Here is an 18,840-nt window from a genome sequence, read left to right as displayed (position 1 = left end):
CCTTGCAAAACCAAGCATTTGGGGCCTACCTACATATGTTGCCACAATTTGAGTTGTTACCAGAGCTGCTGTGTTGCCTTCATATCCGAAGGCATAGGAATTCCAGGGTGCAAAGGGATCGCTGCTTCCCAATGAATGAAAGTGGGTAATAAATGTGTAGAAGTTAGTTTCACATTAAAATCCATTTCTACTTTCCTTGGGCATCCAGGAGTGATTTGCAAGATGCCTCCTAACTGCCTCTTAACACCTGATTCAATCGCTTTCATCCTCATTTCCTGTAGAATACTTCAATTTTCCCATTAAAGTAATGCATACACATCGCTGAGTGAGCCCATTAATAAAGAATACTTAAGAAAAAACTGGGAGAGGTGTAAGATTAGCAATTATTTTCATTCAAAACAAGGAAGAAGGAAATAACGAGTTCTTAAAACGACCATTTGAATGGTTTCCATTATCTGTTTTATGGATGGGAACTTAGAGATGGGAATATTTAAAAATTAAAAACAGACAAAAGCAGTAACATATATATAACGTGTGTGTGTGCACAACATTTTCAAAAAAATAATAAAGGTAAAGATTCTTATACCTGGCTCTCTAGTTACCTCTGCAAGTTCCAGGGCTCCCTAGTTTCCAAGGACCCCCCCTTCCCTTCCTGCGTGGCCAAGGCCCCTTCTCCCTACCCTCACCTCTTACCCCCAAATTAGGCCCCCCGCTTCCACCCTACCCTGCCGCGGACCCCGGATCCAAGGATTTCCTTCCCACGTGACCAGGCCACCTGCCCAGTCCCTAGTTCCCAGCCTCCCCGCTATCCCCTCTCAACGTCCCAGACCCCGTCGCTGCCACTCGCGTTCCTTCCTCTTCCTGGGCCAGCTTCACGCTGGGGCTGCCGGAACCGTCGAGGAAGGTCTCTCTCCTGGGGACCTAGAGCACCACGTGCGACCCTAAAACCCCAGGTCTCCTCTCCCGCCCTGTCGGGTTACATGCACCGGAACCCAGGTCGGCCAGGCGTGGCCTCCGGTGCGCAAGGACCCAAAATGACCGAGAACACGCCGCCACCACGGACTGAGGCCGCGACTCCAACCAGAGGCCCGCTCGCTGCCACTTGGCTTTTCTCTGGGAGTAGGCTTAGGTGTGTGAGCTGGGGGAAAGGGGAGTGAGCCGCGCTGTCTGCCCGGCGCGGTCAAGGCGCCGCGGCCTCAGCAGCCCCGAGGGCCCCGCGTCGCCCTCCCGGGCCAAGGTTCTCAGGAGCGGGCCGCGGAAAAGACGTTAGCGGGAGGAGTTAGCGGCTGTTGGGGGAACCGGTTCAAGTAAAAACAGTCCCTTCCAAACCCCGGCCATCGCGGGGCGGGCCTGCTTCTTCCCTTACAGATATCGGCCACAGTGGGGGCGTGGGCGCCCACGGCAGCCGCCCGCCCAGACACGCCCGGGCAGGGCCGCTTAGGAGGGGCTCAGGGCCGCCGCCGGTTGGCCCCACCCAGCCCTGAACGCCCAAGGGTCGCGGTGCGTCCTCGGGTGCTGAGGTAGCCATAGAGATGAGGCCGCAGAGCGCGCACGCCCCCCTGCGGTTGGCATGGAAACGGCCCCCGCGAGGCCCGGGAGCTGCGCTGATTGGCCGATTCAACAGACGCGGGGGCCGGCGAGGGGCGGGGGGAGTTGAAAGTAATTAGCTCTGAGCTGGGCAGCAGACGCTGGGAGCCCAGCGCCCCGGCTAGAATCTATTAACACCTCCGTCCCCTTCCGCCCCGCCCCGCCCCGGCCCCGCCCCCTTCATTGGACCCTTATTCCCAATCCTCGTGTGCATTTGCTAATTGTTCGAGACTTATGTGTAAAGAGATAAGACTGAGAAGAGCGAGGTCCGCTGTGGGTTCCAAGCAGATTTTGGGGCCTTCTGTCTTGTGGGAGGAAGGCCGCGGAAGAGCACTCTGCTTGTCACTTGAGAAGGGGACGTACTTTCCCACAGTGATGTATCCTGGGTCACTGGTTTGCAGGGAAGGGGGTGGTGGAGTAATGGATAAGCATCACAGCCAGGAAAGACACGGGCTTGTAGGTTTGGACTCCCCACTAATGTGGGGGTTAGTGTCTTGGCTTGGAGGTTTGTCATATTCTTCTCTTCTTCCAGCCATCAGCCAGGTATTGGAAGAAAGGCTGGAGAGATTCAAATCATCGTTTTGGTTTAAAGCGGCTTTGATCACTTGCACTGTGGCTCAGGCCCTTTCAACCCTAATAACAGCAAGGAAGATCATGTGTCACAGGGCTGTGTCTTCTAGAGAGTCTCAGCATCCTTGGATCCTTATCCTTGGTGGAAGAGGCTGACTAACTGGCTTGTCTGTTTCTCCTTCCTTGACAGCAGTAAGCTGTGGAGACTGAGGCTATGCATCTCAGCAGCTCCAAGAGTGGAGTAGTGCTGGCTCCAGTGTCCCGAGGTCCTGATAACTGTCAGATGATAACCAGAGGCCAGTTCGGCCAGGATCCGCCACAAAGAACAGTACTAGGAGTGCTAACTGAGAATGGGCAGTACAGGAGGACCTGTGGCCAGGTAATGCCTGGGAAGAGCTGGGAAGGCCCCCGTGTCTTGGTGGGAAGTGGGATCTCTTGAGATTTTCTGCACAAACTCCCCTTGAGTATTCAGCCCTGGAATCTGGCCTATAGGGGCACTGATTTTTTAAAAGAGCACTTTGTAAGGTCCCTTTTTCAGCTAGCAATATTAAATAATTTTCTTTGTTATTAGGAACTGTTTAAGTCAAATATGTGTAAAGTCACTTAAAAGAAAGTGAAAGTGAAGTCGCTCAGTCGTTTCCAACTCTTTGTGACCCTGTGGACTGTAGCCTACCAGGCTTCTCCACCCATGGGATTCTCCAGGCAAGAATACTGGAGTGGGTTGCCATTTGCTTCTCCAGGGGATCTTCCCGACCCAGGGATTGAACCTGGGTCTCCTGCATTGCAGGCAGACGCTTCACCCTCAGCCACCAGGGAAGCACTTAAGTTCCGGGCTAAAAGGACATTGTGAATGCACCAAAATAAACTATTGTTGTTCAGTTGCTAAGTTGTGTCCGGCTCTTTGCGACCCCATGGACTGTAGCCTGCCAAGCTTCTTTATCCATGGAATTTCCCAGGCAAGAATACTGGAGTGGGTTGTGATTTCTTTCTCCAAAATTAACTTGTGGTACTGGTGTTTCTCTAGATCAGAATGGTATTCAGATTGGCCTAGGCTGTGCCCTGAAGCATCTCCGATAACCTTTAAGTTCATTGGTGATGGTATTAGAATCAGGATTGGATCCCAGTATACTAGATTACTTCCAAATGTGTGCTTTGAAAGTCAGCTTCTCCCCAGGACTGATAATGGACAGTTGGGCAGAAGATCATGGGCCATCTAATGTCTGGTTGCTTGTGCTTAATTAATCATAGGTACCTCCCTTAACAGACTGTAAACAGAGGGTAAATAAATTCAACACTTAAAATGCAAATAAGGAGTTTGGATCCTTAAGAATGAATTTTGAGATTAAAACAACAACAACAACAAAACTTCCTCAAGTCTGTCATCACACCAGCTTCTCATAAGCTTGTACTGCATATCTATTGGCAGTAGTATAGTGGAGTAGGTGGGCAGGTATCCTTTCCATTGTACAGGTGAGAAAATTTGAGAGGTTTGAGAAAGCCTTCCCACCCAAATAAAAGTCATGATGGAGGCCAGATCAGAAGCTTCTCCTCATCTACTGACTACTCCTACTCCTCTTCTACACAATGACACAAGTCATTTGTGTCTTGGTGGCATCTGGTTAGTGGGAGAAAATTACCCAAAGTAATCTGTTTCAAGCTTTGGAAAAAGCTGAGTAAAGGTGGTTTTAGCAAACTTAATTTGCTTAGCGACACGGTGTACTTCTTTAAACATGAAGTCTAACACAGTGGGGGAAGGAGAGAGTGGGATGAATAGAAAGAGTAGCACTGAAACATGTACATCACCATATGTAAAAGCGAGAGCTGGTGGGAATTCGCTGTGTGACGCAGGGAGCTCAAACCCAGTGCTCTGTGACAACCTAGAGGGGTGGGCTGAGGTAGGGGGTCGGAGGGAGGTTCAAGCGGGAGGGGACATATGTATGCCCGCGGCTGATTCATGTTGATGTATGGCAGAAACCAACACAAATTGGAAAGCAAATACCCTCCAATTAAAAATAAACAAATAATTAAAACAGGAAGTCTAAAACCTCTCCTGAATGGGCAGTTACCCCTGTGCTTAGCGGTTTCACTGTAAATTCATAACTGTTAGTTACCCTCTATGTTGCTTGGTGCTACCTCTGCATTTCCCGGTTCTATTCCGCTACAACCGTCCTATAGAAATCTTTTATTTTATACTTTCCCTTCTCTCTTTATCCTCTAAAGCCTCTATCTCCATCCTGCCTCTCAGCTTATAACTTTATATCCTATTTTCCTAAAAATATAGATGCAACTGTGAGTTTCCACATGCCCCCAAGTATCGTATGCCCTGCCACCCTCCTCCCTGCGTGACCTATGTGTTCCTGCTCTTATGCAAGGTGCACCCCATGTGTGAGGCACACCTGATGCCCTCTTGCCTCTTCAAGGTTATCATTCCATCAGCTCTTCTTTCTCTACTGGGTCAAACCCAAATGCAAATATATTGTGATTTTTTTTTTTCCCAACCTTAAAAACATTTCAACTACAAAGCTCTTTACAGCAACTGTTCCACGTATGGTGGTATTTCTTGAGAATTTTTCTACTATAAACTCTATCAGGATGGGGATTTGTGATACCAGGTTTTCTGCTGTACTCCCAGTGTTTAGAAAAAGCATGCCCGGCCAGGGCCGCGTGCAAGTATTTGCTGAACAGATACTCTGTCTTGATTTCTCCTTCTGTTCTCTTAGACTCAATTCTTATTTAAAGTTGTAAATATTTGTTTAAAAATTATTGTCTATTTGGCTGCAATGGGTCTTAGTTGTAGAATGCAGGTTCTTCAGTTGCGGCATGCACACTCTTAGCTGTGGCATGCAGGGTCTAGTTTACTGACCAGGGATTGAATCCAGGTCCCCTGCATTGGGAGTGCAGAGTCTTAGCCACTGGACCACCTGGGAAGTCCCTCTCTTTGCCTCAATTCGTAATCCTTTCCTTACTTGTCTGAATGGCAGTGTTTGACACTGTTGGTCATTCTCTCTTTCTGGAAGTAGTTTCTTCTGACTTAGCCCAGAGAACATAGCTCTCTTCTGGTTTCTCATCTAGCTTACTGGCGACACCTCATTATCTTGGTTCTTCTTCATCCACTCTTTGAAAGTTAGAGTGTGCTAGAGCTTAGTATTTGATCTGAATTGGCACTCACTCCCTTCACAATCTGTTCAAGTCTCCTGGCAACAAATACCATCTTTCTGTTGATGATTCCTTCTTCTGTCTCTGGTCTGGAACTCTCAGCTAAGTTTCAGGCTCAAGTTAGCTATCTACTTGACATCTCTACTTGGATCATGCAGTAGGCACCTCAAACTTAGGTGAAACCAAACACTGACTCCAGGCCCAACCTGCTCTTCCCAAAGTCTTCCTCATTTCAATAAATGGAATATCCATTCTTCTCATTATTTAACCCCAAAACTTTGTCATCCTTGACTCTTCTTTTTCTCCCACCCCACACCTAACTTGCTGAGAAGATGCTGTTGATTATACTTTTAAAAATGTCTAGAATTTCATTTCTCTTTCTCATTATGTCATCTAATAGTGTTCCATAGCTTGTAAGAGAACTAACTCACAGTACATATTTCTAAAAGCATCATGTTTCTGAATAACTGTGTATAAATGGGACCTTTCCAGGAGCCTGTTGACTAAAAGTTGACTTTAAGGAGGACTCTGTAACTATGTGTCAAGAACCTTGCTGGGTTGTTATAAAAATCTGGCATGCTACAAGCACAAAAGCTGATTTACAGTCCCCCTCCACCGCCTCCCAACGTATGGTACCTAGTTCGCTTTGGAGAAGAGCTGTAGTTTTTCTTTTTTTCTATAATTTTGCATTCCTTTGATAAATATATGAGGAAGATGACAAATTTTAGGTTAGCTCCTTCCCCAGACGTCACATATAGACAAAGATAAGGGCAAAGTAATCCTCCGGAAGTTTCAGGTTCTGAAATTCAGTTGCAGACATGGATATTTCAAATTCAGATTCCTCTCATCTTTCCAGCCTGCTGGTTTGAGTCACATGTGTTCTTAGCACCTATGCGGGCTCTGGGGTAAGCCTCTAACACAAAAACTTCATCCTTTTCTAGGGGCTCACCACACTCAGGTGTTTCTCTGGATCAGAAAATGCCTTCCCTCCAGCTGGAAAGAAAGCGCTGTCGGACAGTAGGGTTCAGGCACCTGCCAAGCAAGGATTTGACATCTACATGGATGAGCCTGAACAGGGGGACAGAGATAGCTGCCCAGGGCGAAAGGGGATGGCATTAGAGGATGCATATGAAGTAGACACCAGCGCACTCAAGTCAGACCTTCACTTCCTGTTGGATTTTAACACAGGTAATGGGACTCGCCCATGGCTGACCGTACCCTGTCTTCGCAATCGCCTGCAGTGTTCAGCAACGTAGAGCTAGCAAGAGAACTCCCTGGAGCAGTAACTGTGGAGCTGGAGCTGCCTGTAGAGGGTTAGTGGATGGAACTAGTTTTGAAATGAAATGTCTTACCTGATAATGTTGCACCCCCTGCAGTTTCCCCTATGCTGGTAGATTCATCTCTCCACTCCCAGTCTGAAGATGCATCAGATTTTGGTACAGATGTGATAAATGTGACTGAGTATGCTGAAGAAATTCATCAGTACCTTAGAGAAGCTGAAGTGAGTTTTCCCAACTTCTCCTTCAATTTCCAGCACCCCAAGCACTCTGTATTAACATAATTATATGCTCTTGGCCATGACCACTGGCGAATGGCATTCTTGTGACATCTAAGCATGAGAACGTTTATGAAAAATAATAGTTGGGTGCGGTGAGTAGCAGTTACTTGGACTGTTTCTCTGTGTCTCAAAAGAGTTTGAATATTAAGTATTTCACTCTTGGGAAGAACCATTATTGCCATGTCCCTCCTCCTTGAAGTTACTCGTTAACTAAATTGCATTACAGAGCCAGAATTGCACAGTTTGTTCCATATCATGCATGATGTACAGATTTCTCTGGCTTTTGACTGAGTTTCCTGCTAACCTTTGCTCAGGAGCTTTTTAAAAATAGCAACTGTACTGTGGAGTGATCCTTATAAGATAACAACTATTTAAACATCAAAAAAAAACTCTCTCCCCAAACAGATAAGACACAGGCCCAAGGCACACTACATGAGGAAACAACCAGACATCACAGAAAGCATGCGGACCATTCTGGTGGATTGGCTGGCTGAGGTCGGAGAGGAGTACAAGCTCCGCGCAGAGACCCTCTACCTGGCTGTCAACTTCCTGGACAGGTTTCTTTCCTGCATGTCTGTTCTTAGAGGGAAACTACAGCTTGTAGGAACAGCAGCTATTCTCCTGGCTTCGTAAGTCCTTCAGCTCAAATAACATGAAATGTCAGCCTGTCTAAACACTTGATTTCTGTTCCCATTTATTGGAGAAATACAGTGCTTGATAATTAAAACTTACTCATGCCTCCTTGGATAAAATATCATTATTTTTACACTGTTTACTGAGAAACTGAATCTCACCACATGTTCACTCTTCAACTTGGATGTTTAAGATCCTCTTAATGACAAGTTCAGTATCATGACTAAGGCAACCATCAGCTCAAATTCAGAATCTAATTTAATTATTTTGTAGTAGTCTTTTGACTATATTCTACAGTGAGTAAAAGCCCTGTTTAAAGAGATTTGGGTTTATGTAAGCCTTCTCCAGGCTCTAGCAAGTGACTCATAATAACCCAGTGTATTTGGTTATAGTGAATAAACTATTGTAGCTAATTCCTGTTACTGTCAGTCATTCATAACAATATCTATTTGTGTAGAAAAGTTCTGGGTTGTGGCTAAAAGTGAAAGTGTTAGTTGTGTCCAACTCTTTGCGATCCCAAGTACTGTGGCCCACCAGGCTCCTCTGTCCATGGCATCCTCAGGCAAGGACACTGAAGTGGGTAGCCATTCCCTTCTCCAGGGGGTCTTCCTAACCCAGGAATTGAATCCAGGTCTCCTGCATTGAAAGCAGATTGTTTACCATCTGAGCCAATAGGGAAGCCTTATTTGTGTAGAAAAGCCCTGGGGTTGTGGCTAAGTTTCTTTTAAATAAGTGACCTGATGGTGAATAGTAGTTTCCTTTCTATTCTTCTGGTCTCAGACTTTATACGTATTAATTACTATAATTTTGCAAAAATTTCCCTGTGGAAAGGAGAAACAAAAGCAAAAGCAGAGAATTGATATCAGTGAAATGATTATCTTTCTCTCGGATACAGAGCATCTTTTGCTAATTCAATAGAAAAAGCTGAGTACAGTCTTTAAAAAAAAAAAAAAAAAATCTAAGGCCTAAGGAGATATTTTTCCCCCCATCATTATGTTCAACATAAAATTCTTTTCCACAAGATGAAGTCTGTAGAATTAAGAGGAATTTACCTTCATGTCTGTCATTCAGAAACTTTCAGCTTATCAGACACCAAAACCTAAAATCCCTAGTTGAAAATTGTCTCTTTACTACTCATAGCAGTATGTATGACATATCCTTGTCATACTCATGCTCTTTATGGAAAAAAGCTTCTGTATTTTTTCACACCTATACCATTTCATGATTTATAAGTGATATTTAAGTTGACAAGGGCCACGTGACAAGCCTGGTTGGGATAGCACAAGAAAGAGAGTCAGAGGAATCAAGCTTTACTTTCCCAAACTGTTTCTCTTTTGTAGGAAATATGAAGAAATATATCCACCCGAAGTAGATGAGTTTGTCTACATAACCGATGACACCTACACAAAACGACAACTGCTGAGAATGGAACACTTGCTCCTGAAGGTCCTGGCTTTTGATCTGACAGTGCCAACTACCAACCAGTTCCTCCTTCAGTACTTAAGGAGGCAAGGAGTGTGCATCAGGACTGAGAACCTGGCCAAGGTAGGCCACGTGACTTCCAAGAACCTCAGTGCCAACTGGATAAAAAAAGTAGCCTCCTTCAGTTCTTCCTTCCTTTTCAGTTCTTTGCCTTGGGCCCAGAAAAGCTTTTTAGCAATTGGAAGAGAACTAATTTGAAGAACATGACTTCTTCATGTTTGAAGAAACTACGAGACATTTCCATTAATCATGTTTGGCAGATGTGGGTTGTCTAATCACCCACAGGTCTTAGAAAAAAAAAAATGTAAGCTTGGAAACTATTCTCTTGTTGTATACAGACCACAGGCAAGCAGTACCTCTTAGGTTTACAGAAAGGAAACAAGATAAATATGGTTTGATTTGGCTCTAATCTCATTCTAACATGTTAAGTAAAGAAGCACTATTTGGTCATTTTGGAGTCCTAGAACTTCAGTTCAGAGAAGGCGATGGCACCCCACTCCAGTACTCTTGCCTGGAAAGTCCCATGGACGGAGGAGCCTGGTGGGCTGCAGTCCATGGGGTCACGATGAGTCGGACACGACTGAGCAACTTCACTTTCTCTTTTCACTTTCATGCATTGGAGAAGGAAATGGCAACCCACTCCAGTGTTCTTGCCTGGAGAATCCCAGGGACGGGGGAGCCTGGTGAGCTGCCGTCTTTGGGGTCGCACAGAGTCGGACACGACTGAAGCAACTTAGCAGCAGCAGCAGCAGCAGCAGAACTTCAGTTAGAGTCACTGAAGTATTGGTTTGGAGAACCTGGTTCCCATCCACTATGATCTAATATATCTGGTATTTATATGCTATTCAAAGAGCAATAAGAACATCTCTATAAATTTCCTAGTATGTTTCTTTTAATCTGATAAGTCCCCCCTGGTACTGTTCTAGCCAATGAACTGCATGCATTTGCCTGATAAATTTTTAATTGATTTTTTTTACTGGAATATACTTCATTTACATTGCTGTATTAGTTTCTGTTGTATAGAAAAGTGAGTCAGTTATACATGTATGTATATCTACCCTTTTTTAGATTCTATTCCCATGTAGGTCATTATAGAGAATTGAGTTAAGTTCCCTGTGCTCCCTCACAGCTCAGTTGGGAAAGAATCTACCTGATCCGCTGGAGAAGGGACAGGCTACCCACTCCAGTATTCTGGCCTGGAGAATTCCATAGACTATATAGTCCATGGGGTCACAAAGAGTCAGACACAAAGGAGCGACTTTCACTTTTCGCTTCCCTGTGCCCTACAGTAGGTTATTAATTATCTATTTTATATACGGTAGTGTGCATATGTCAATCCAAATCTTCCAGTTTATCCCTCCCCACCCCCACCTGATAAATTAATAGCTATAATATGGACATATTTTTGCCTTTCACTGAAGACTCTAGCCTACTCCTGTGGCTAGAGGAATGTTATTTGACCAGCATAAACCTACAGTACTAGTATAGGTAACCTATCACGTACACTGTATAGATAGGCCAAATATTGATCCTTGCCTATACAATACTGAAATTTACTTGTAATTAAATGTATTAAAACATAGATGTTATTCTGGTTATGGACAGGCATGATGATCATTGACTCAATGAATACTTTTGAGCATCTATTTCTGTGCTTATCACTAGATACACATTGAACAAAGATGACAGTTTGTTCCCTTGACATTTCTAGGCTTACTTGGAACCTTAGCCAGATTCTTAATTCCAATGAGACTTTCTCTCTTGTGCTTAGTACGTAGCAGAACTGAGTCTCCTTGAAGCTGACCCGTTCTTGAAATACCTTCCTTCACTGATAGCTGCAGCCGCTTATTGCCTGGCAAACTATACTGTGAACAGGCACTTCTGGGTAAGATTCTAACTGATTCTTTCTAGACGATACTTGGGCTTCCCAGGAGGCTCAGTGATAAAGTATCCTGCAGTGCAGGAAATGTGGGTTCAATCCCTAGGTTGGGAAGGTCCCTTGGAGAAGGAAATGGCAACCCAGTCCAGTATTATTGCCTGGGAAATGCCATGGACAGAGGAGCCTGGCGGGCTACAATCCATGGGGTTGCAAAAGAGACTTAGTGATTAAACAACAACAAGATGATCCTCAAGGCCTGTCTAAAGTCTATTCGGTAACTCAAGGCTTAAAACTGGTGGGCCTGTTAGGAGGGAGAGTTAGTTTTATAAGGAACTAGTTGCCTAACCCCCAGATCACAACGTGTAGCTGGCCAGTGTTCACGGCTTGGACTCTGTGGCTTAGCTCACTGGGGTGCAGAGGGTGCAGGAGGTCAAGGAGATGGTGGTGACACGCTCGTTCAGTGGAAGCTGGCCTGGAAACCCCAATGCCCACACTTACATAGGGAGTTCCCTTGTAGTGTAAGTGCTGACCACTTCAAGGCAAAGGATGTTGACTCTTCATGTAAAAGAACCTCGGTCCAGTTAGGATGGTCAGAGGTTGTATGAGGCTTTCAAGGGAACAGGGAATTATTGTTGCTTCTTGGCTCGTGATAGCTGGCAGGATTAGAGATGGGCCCCTAAGATTTGGTTCTGAAGGCTCACTTTTGTGCTAAGAGAGCAGGGCACCTACTTTTATTTTCTAAAATTCTTATTTCTTATTCTGCATTTGGCTAAGAATCTTTCCATATTCTATCTAAATAGAGTGTTCAAGTAAGTTGAAGCTCTTAGGGGCTCATAAGAGAATAAATTCCCCCTAAATTAGGCATTTATAATTGTACAATATGAGCAAATTTAGAACTCTGACTGTTCTTCCTAATATCTTATTCCTAAAGGCTCTGAAGGATTATGGTTTCTTTTGAGATGAACATGGATACTTACTAAGTATACCTATTAATTCCCTTCAGTTCACAGTTTTATCTTCAGATTTCTGATATCATATGTTAAGATCTTCAAGCTCTATGATACAAATTTCTTCTTTTTTCTTGATTAGCCAGAAACCCTCGCCACATTTACAGGCTATTCATTAAGTGAAATCGTGCCTTGCCTGAGTGAGCTACATAAAACATGCCTCAGTATACCCCATCGACCTCAGCAAGCAATCAGGGAGAAGTACAAGGCTTCAAAGTAAGTTCCAGAAATTCTCTTATCTAGGCTCACTACTTAAAACTTTAGTAAGTGATAGTAATTTCAGAATTAAAAAACAGAACAAATTGTACATGGTGCTGGGCTGGAAAAGTAGGTTCTCATGTCAAACCAAGAATATCAGTTTGGCAGGGCCTAGATTTATAATTTGTCACCTTGTAGAGTAGCAGGTGGCTCAGTAAAGAATCTGCCTGCAATGCAGGAGACCTGGGTTCAGTCCCTGGGTTGGGAAGATCCCCTGGAGAAGAGAATGGCTACCTACTCCGGTATTCTTGCCTGGAGAATTCCATGGAGAGAGGATCCTGGCGGGCTACAGTCCATGGGGGTGCAAAGAGTCAGACACAACTGAGCAACTAACACTTTCCAGAGTACCTCTAGTCAGCCAACTCGTTCTTTCCGTTAAAACTACCAGGCGGTTTTCTGGGGCCCATGTGAGATTTTATGAAACCAAAGTCCTCGGTGCGTGCTGAGCTTGCCGTGGGCCTCGTTTCAGGTACATGCACGTGTCTCTCATGGAGCCACCCACGGTGCTTCCTCTGCAGTGAGTTTCAGAACTGAAGTGCCTTCGGAATTTAACCTCCTGACCAACAGACTCGGTCGTGATTTTTACAGGTTTTCTGCAGGTTGTGTCAAACTAGTGTTGCTGTGATATAGGTGACATACTTTTTAGAATGTAAGTGTATTTAGGTTCTCTTAGACATAGTAGCTTGTAATATAGTCTAGTACCTTCTAAAGAATAAACCTGCCTTCTGACCATGTGTTAGACTTATTTGCTGCTGACTATGGGTGACATGCTTGCCTGGAATTTTAGTTGAGAGTATTACAAATGTCTTTTCTATTTTAAGAGTGCTTCTACATTGGTTTTATAAATCCGGTATGCTGTTAGGATTAAGTGTTCTGAAGAATCCAGAGATTTTCATGTTTGGTAAATTGCTACCCTGAGACTTTTCTCTTCCTATCTTTTTACTCCTCATGTAGCTCTCCGTAAACTGGCAAGGGTGAATGCCAAGCCTAGATGGATTAGCGAAGGGGCGTAAGCAAGCACTGTCCATTCTAGTGTCCCTGTCGGGCCCTGGGAGGTAAAGACAGTGGGTTGAAGAATAAATGTTATCAGGTACCTCAGAGGGGTAATTTACCTAATTTAATTCTAATTGAGGGTTATGATGCTTATTTTGTAAAGGACTTTTATTTCAATGTCCAGTTTTGATTTAGTCACCCATCAAGCATATATTCAGCTTTAGAAGATGTTCGGAGAGGTAGAAGAAGAAAATTTTACCGTACGATGGGACCTCATAATAATTAAGCTAGTCCTGGGCTTCCCTGGTGGCCCAGTGGTTAAGCATCTGCCTGCCAGTGCAAGGGATACAGGTTCAATCCATGGTCCAGGAAGATTTCACATGCCTCGGAGAAGCTCAGCCCGTGTGCCACAACTACTGAACCTGAGCTGTAGAGCACACTAGCCGCAACTGCTGAAGCCCGTGCACCCTACAGCCTGTGCTCCACAACGAGAGAAGCCACTGCAGTGAGAAACCCGCACACGCAACGAAGAGCAGTCTCCACTCGGCACAACTAGAGAAAAGCCCGCGCAGCAAGGAAGATCCAGCACAGCCAGAAAGAAATAAGTAAATAAAATTTTTTAAAATTAAGCTAATCCCTCATGTTCATCCTTGGAAGATATCCATGCTAAATGCAGCTGAAACTCAAAATATGCACGATCCTACAGTTAACTCACTATGCACTCATACATGGTCCCTTTCAGCACATATATAGTATATGGGATGAGGAAAACTGGAGCAAAAATGCACTCATTTTAACTTTCTTTTAAAGATTGGAAGGAAAATCAAGAGTAGACTTGGCCCTGAGGCAGAGTGGTGCTTATTGGGGATTGCACAGAAATGTTGCTAATCTCCAGCTTAGTAGCCCTGGGCCAGCAGGCCTGGAGGCCCTGGAGCCTCTGGCTGTGTTCTGCCTCCAGGCCTGCCCCTGGGCTCAGCCCACATGGCTCAGCCCACATGGCTCTGCAGAAATGAGAATAACAGATTTCCTTTACACAGAAAATATCAGACCCAGGTGGAAGAATGGGAGTAGATGAAATTAACTCCAAATCAGATGTTTGTTTCAAGCAAGTAGGAAATGGCAATCCACTTCAGTATCCTTGCCTGGAAAATTCCATGGACAAAAGAGCCTGGAGGGCTAAAGTCCATGGGGTCACAGAGTCGGACATGACAGGCATGCACCCTAATGGAATTATAAGTATAAAAATATAGCCATACTTGACATGTTTTGTGAAACCTTTTTTTTTTTATTTAAGTTTCCACAAGCCCTTAAAAGAGTCTGGCATAGCCTTTTTTTTTTTTTTTTTCCTGCAGATAAATATTCTCAAGGTGTCTCCATTTCTGATACCACTGAAGAAATCAACATTTCCCTAAATGGTTTTGTGGTTTATGGCATAAGTTTCACAAAAGGGATTTAGGACCTGTATCAATACTAGATTCTCTGTTTGTTTTTTTTTTTTTATGTTATTTTGCAAAGGAGGCTTTTGTTTCTAAAGTTGGATCTAACATTTGACCTTGACTTTAGGTCACAAAACCATGCTCCAGGCCACAGAAGTCCGAACCCACAACTTTCATGTTCCTGGGGGCCGGTGGTTTGTACACAACCTGCTCCCACCCTGCAACACACACATTGACAGATTGCACAAAGGTGGTCTCCAGCTTGGCTTTCCTTTCTTATTACTTTTTTGTGTCCCTGAAATACTTTATTAAAAATATACGATTATGACTGTCACCTGTGTACCTCCCACCCAGCTTAAGAGAGAGTAACAACCTGCGGTGTGTGTCCCTCCATCCCATTCTTTGTCTTCCCCAAATTCAGTGTTGACCATGGTTTTTATATTTTATAAGAACATGTCCATAAACAATAATGCTTGTTTTTAAAATTTCCTGAATATTGACCATCTTTCAGATTCTTCAGTGATACATGTTTTAGGCAGCATTGTATTTTGAGATGATCTGTGTGGACAACTAGGATTCTGGTTATACTATTATATAGTTTTAAGTGAACATACGTATCTGTTCTTATATCTGTTCTCTTGGTTTTTTCCCATCTTTCTCTTTGACCCGCTCCTGCCCACTGCCTGTCAGCCAGTAAAGGAAGCCGGTCTAGGCAGGGCTGTGGATCTGGGAGGGCTACCTCTGTTTGCCTCTGTGGGCTTTTTGAAAGCCTATGGTGACTCAGAGAAGGCTGTGAATCAAGGGGCCCTTGTTGAAATGGGCCATGAGAAAGGACTAGGGGGACAGCATTTGCCTACATGTTATCAGGACCCCAAGAGAGAAGCTCAGTACACCCAAATGGTTCCTCTGTCTCCTAAGCTGTCACCACCAGAATGAAAACGTGTTATTCGAATGTACACTCAAACCTTGAAATTGAAGCCCACACTACTTATATGAGAGTGGCCTTGCCTTTCTGATGCTTGTGTCCAGATTGGTTGCGGGGGAGGTGGGTGGTGGGAGTTGGGGGGTCGGGCACATGGGACACTCTCCTCAGGGCTCCTGGCCATGACCCCATTTATTTTAGCATCCCGGCTCCAGGGCAAGGCCCAGTGCATAAAACCTGATGTCCCCATTACTCCGGGAAGATCTTCACTGCAGTCTCACAGGATGTGTGTGAGCTTGCTTTAGGCAGCAAGCTAATTGTTGACTTCTAATATGTCTTTTATTAGCGATTGATAGTATTCTTCAAAAACAGAATGGTCAACAGGTCAATAGCTAGAGTAACGATGAGGGAGGGGAGGGGAAACGCCCAGGGAGAGGGGATATGGGAAGGAGGTCATGGGAAATCAGATCAGTTAAAATGAGTCAAAAAAGGATGAGCAGATGGAAGTTTACCCCCGGAGGTGAAGTTTTCTGAGGCAGGTAAGTTGAAAGACTGTGCCCACAGTCCTATTCACCTTCCAGGACAGATGTTCACCCAGGCTACCTGTGCTCACTGCTCCTTCGTCCTCCTGGTGTGTGTGTGTGTGTGTGTGTTACCCCTTGGGAAACACCAGCTTCAGTGATCTTAGACTCTGCCCAACTCCGTAGAAAGTTTGTATGTGTGAAAAAGTAAACGCCAACAAAAATTCACTTTATTTTTTATGCATCTTAAACTTGAGGGTGCTTGGGCAGAAGGTTTGAAGGTTAGTTGTGAACTGAATTCTCTGCTGAGAATGGCAGAATCTTAGGATGATGAACCACTAGCTGGGAGTGATATGTATTCAGGTCTTCAAAATAATGGGATGGTATCTCATTTCTCCTCTTTTCCTCCCCTGCAAATAAGAGCCAGGGAAGTGGGAAGATTAACTGCATCTGTTTGGAGTGGACAATTCAGTGTGGCGGTTCTGACGCTGAGGGCGAGAGAAGGGCTGGGAAAGGTGCATAACACTGAGATGATGTGTCAAACTAGAATGTCTTCTAGAAGTAAAACATAATAGGGGTTATTTCCCCAACACCCAGATCCCTCTCTCCTCATGCTCGCCCTGTCACTGCCTTGGCTCAGCCCCCGTCATTTCTCATATACACCCATCACTGTAGCAACCTCCTCATGGCTCTTCAGTTACCTTTTGTCTGCTTCCAGGGCTTTCTGAAATGAAGTGGATGGCATCTCTTTCCTGCGTCTGACTCTTTAGTGCTGCATCACCACTGGGATAAAATAGGGGGCGGGGATGCAGGCTCGCGAATGAGCCAGGCCCTGCCCACCTGGAAGGAAGAGCTTCTGCTTTGTAACCCCCGCCTTGTCCCTTCTAGTTCCCCGGTGGCCCTTGTTCCCCGTCCCTTTACTCACTCACAAACACTCATTGCTCTCTCTAAACACTTCCCACTTTACTGTACTGCTTGGCAAACTCTGACGCGATTCTTCAGATCTAGCCTTTGGCCTTACCTCCCTGTCAGCCCCAGGGTAGGTGTCTCTCACTCCCACTGGCTGTTGCTTGTCTGTCTCTCCTCTTTTCATCCCTGTCCTCCTAGCATCTGGCTTCATCCTAGAGATTCCATCATATTTTGTTATGAGTGAATGAATGGGTAATATTTTTTACAATCACTAGCCCTCAATTTATTCAAATATGAAGTGATATTGCTGGGAATATACAAAGCATGATGCTTTTCAAAGTACATTTGAATAGGATGAGTTTAAAATGAAAAATCACAGTCAGCGGTAACAGTGTATGGTATACACATATTGTAAAAAGTTCACTCTCTTTGTCATTCTTACATTAATCCAGTGTAAGAAACTGGATAATAAAGGAAAACTTTCATTAGGGTCTTGAAACAAAAGGCATGTCTTAGATGAGAATGAGGAACACAGTGGCTTTTTTGAGAAGTACATCCAGGGCTCTGCTGTCTTCACGTATTCCTCTATCTGCCTTAGAGGATTCACAGGGAAGTCTCCTGGACAGTCTTTGAACACTTATCACTGTACCATAGTGGGAGACTCTTCGTATGCAACCCTCCTTCCCCTTCACTCCTCCACAGAGGTGGGGCTTGCATCCTTGTCTGAAGGGTCTCCATGTCTTCTCTAGCTCCTCCCCTTTTATCTCATTTGTGATCCCCCCAATAAATCTCTTGCATATCTACACCTGTCTCCACGTCTGTTTTGGGGAGGCCCCAGACTCACCCAAGAAGCCTTGTAAACCCTAAGAGGTGGGAATAAATGTACTTGTCTAGAGAAAATGTTCCTTACATAAACCTGTCAGTGTTTAAAAGGATACTAATGTTTATAGGAACACAGATCAGATATAATGCCCTAGGGGAAAAGGATAAATAATTACCCAAGCTAATCTACATTTTAATTTCTATGTTATTTACAATTTGATTTATACAGATATATTTAAATTATCTGTTAGTATAATAAATTTTATATAATCCTTTCATAGTCAATTATTTCAGTGTTCTGAACTTAAAGCATCCCTCAAATTATATTAAGAAAGATTCCTAACTGCTTAGGTTCAATTACAGCTATTGTCATGGTACCCAAGCAGAGGAGGGGCAATTTAGGCAAGCAATAGCTTTCTTCCTTGGGTCCCCCGGGGGCAACCTGTTAAATGCCGTTAATGCAAATCCCCAAGAAGGTCACTGACAGTATATTAAATATTGACATGAGGGATTTCTGGAATACTAAAAACTGTCTGATATGTTATTAGGCTTTTAGTGATTCTATTATCATTATTGTTATTTCAGGAGAAACTAAGATTCTGATTACAAACTTCTGATAGTATAGCATGCTAAAAATTTATAACTCTTTGACACTGGCTTTTTGAGAGGAATTGAGCCCCCAAGGTAAATGTAAGTATTATATATCAGAGAATCATTCAGGCATGTGTTTTGAAAAGTATTAGAAGTTTCTTAGCACTTGTGTTTGGTTTTGTTTAATTTGTGGACAAAGACTTAACAAACAAGTGCGAAAGTAAATCCTCTTTTGCAACCCACAACTCATTGTTCAGTATGAGTTTTGATACAGATAAGAAGGAACATGATCCATAAAATGGGTGTGTATTGATGAGCATAAAGATTGCTTCCAGGGCTGTAAAGCTTCTGAATTACCAGCTGTATTGATCCTAGTACTCAGTTTTCATGTTGACATAAAACAAAGATAGGCTTCTTTTTTAGGCTTTTATCTTCGGAATACAGCGTCTGGATTTTGCAAAGATATGTCTAATGCTTTAGGTATTGGCACATCCCAATGATCTCTGTCAAGTTTTA

General features: G+C 44.1%; 1 protein-coding gene and 1 non-coding gene across 7 annotated transcripts; both read left to right on the top strand.

Moving 5' to 3' along the window:
- The first annotated feature begins 994 nt into the window (after window positions 1-994).
- On the top strand, window positions 995-13,752 carry CCNA1 (cyclin A1). 6 transcript variants are annotated; one of them, XM_069602235.1, is made up of 9 exons: window positions 995-1,129; window positions 2,348-2,536; window positions 6,255-6,501; window positions 6,690-6,814; window positions 7,277-7,500; window positions 8,845-9,049; window positions 10,758-10,871; window positions 11,955-12,088; window positions 12,600-13,752. In XM_069602235.1, the coding sequence occupies exons 2-9, from the start codon at window positions 2,372-2,374 to the stop codon at window positions 12,649-12,651; spliced, it is 1,266 nt and encodes a 421-aa protein (XP_069458336.1). In that variant the 5' UTR covers window positions 995-1,129; window positions 2,348-2,371; the 3' UTR covers window positions 12,652-13,752. The 6 variants fall into 6 exon arrangements, with proteins under 6 accessions (XP_069458336.1, XP_069458338.1, XP_069458341.1 ...); XM_069602237.1 differs by having other exon boundaries at window positions 2,351-2,536; window positions 12,600-13,749; XM_069602236.1 differs by lacking the exon at window positions 995-1,129 and adding an exon at window positions 1,656-1,853 and having other exon boundaries at window positions 12,600-13,749.
- Window positions 13,753-18,485: 4,733 nt separating this feature from the next.
- LOC138447031 (small nucleolar RNA SNORA40) lies at window positions 18,486-18,613 on the top strand. Its single transcript, XR_011259663.1, has one exon. It is a non-coding gene; the product is annotated as a small nucleolar RNA SNORA40 (small nucleolar RNA).
- Window positions 18,614-18,840: the final 227 nt, after the last annotated feature.

Source organism: Ovis canadensis, chromosome 10 (assembly GCF_042477335.2).
Source record: "Ovis canadensis isolate MfBH-ARS-UI-01 breed Bighorn chromosome 10, ARS-UI_OviCan_v2, whole genome shotgun sequence".
Taxonomy (NCBI): domain Eukaryota; kingdom Metazoa; phylum Chordata; class Mammalia; order Artiodactyla; family Bovidae; genus Ovis; species Ovis canadensis.
The sequence above is the reverse complement of the archived record's forward strand: the minus strand, read 5'-3'. Positions and strand labels throughout refer to the sequence as shown.

What these genes read in the sequence shown, in the direction of transcription:
- CCNA1 (XM_069602235.1), top strand. Translation starts at nt 2,372, where the DNA reads ATGCATCTCAGCAGCTCCAAGAGTGGAGTAGTGCTGGCTCCAGTGTCC. An exon ending in ACAGGAGGACCTGTGGCCAG is followed by an intron (nt 2,537 to 6,254) that starts GTAATGCCTGGG and finishes ATCCTTTTCTAG; the next exon opens with GGGCTCACCACACTCAGGTG. An exon ending in GGACTGAGAACCTGGCCAAG is followed by an intron (nt 9,050 to 10,757) that starts GTAGGCCACGTG and finishes TCTTGTGCTTAG; the next exon opens with TACGTAGCAGAACTGAGTCT.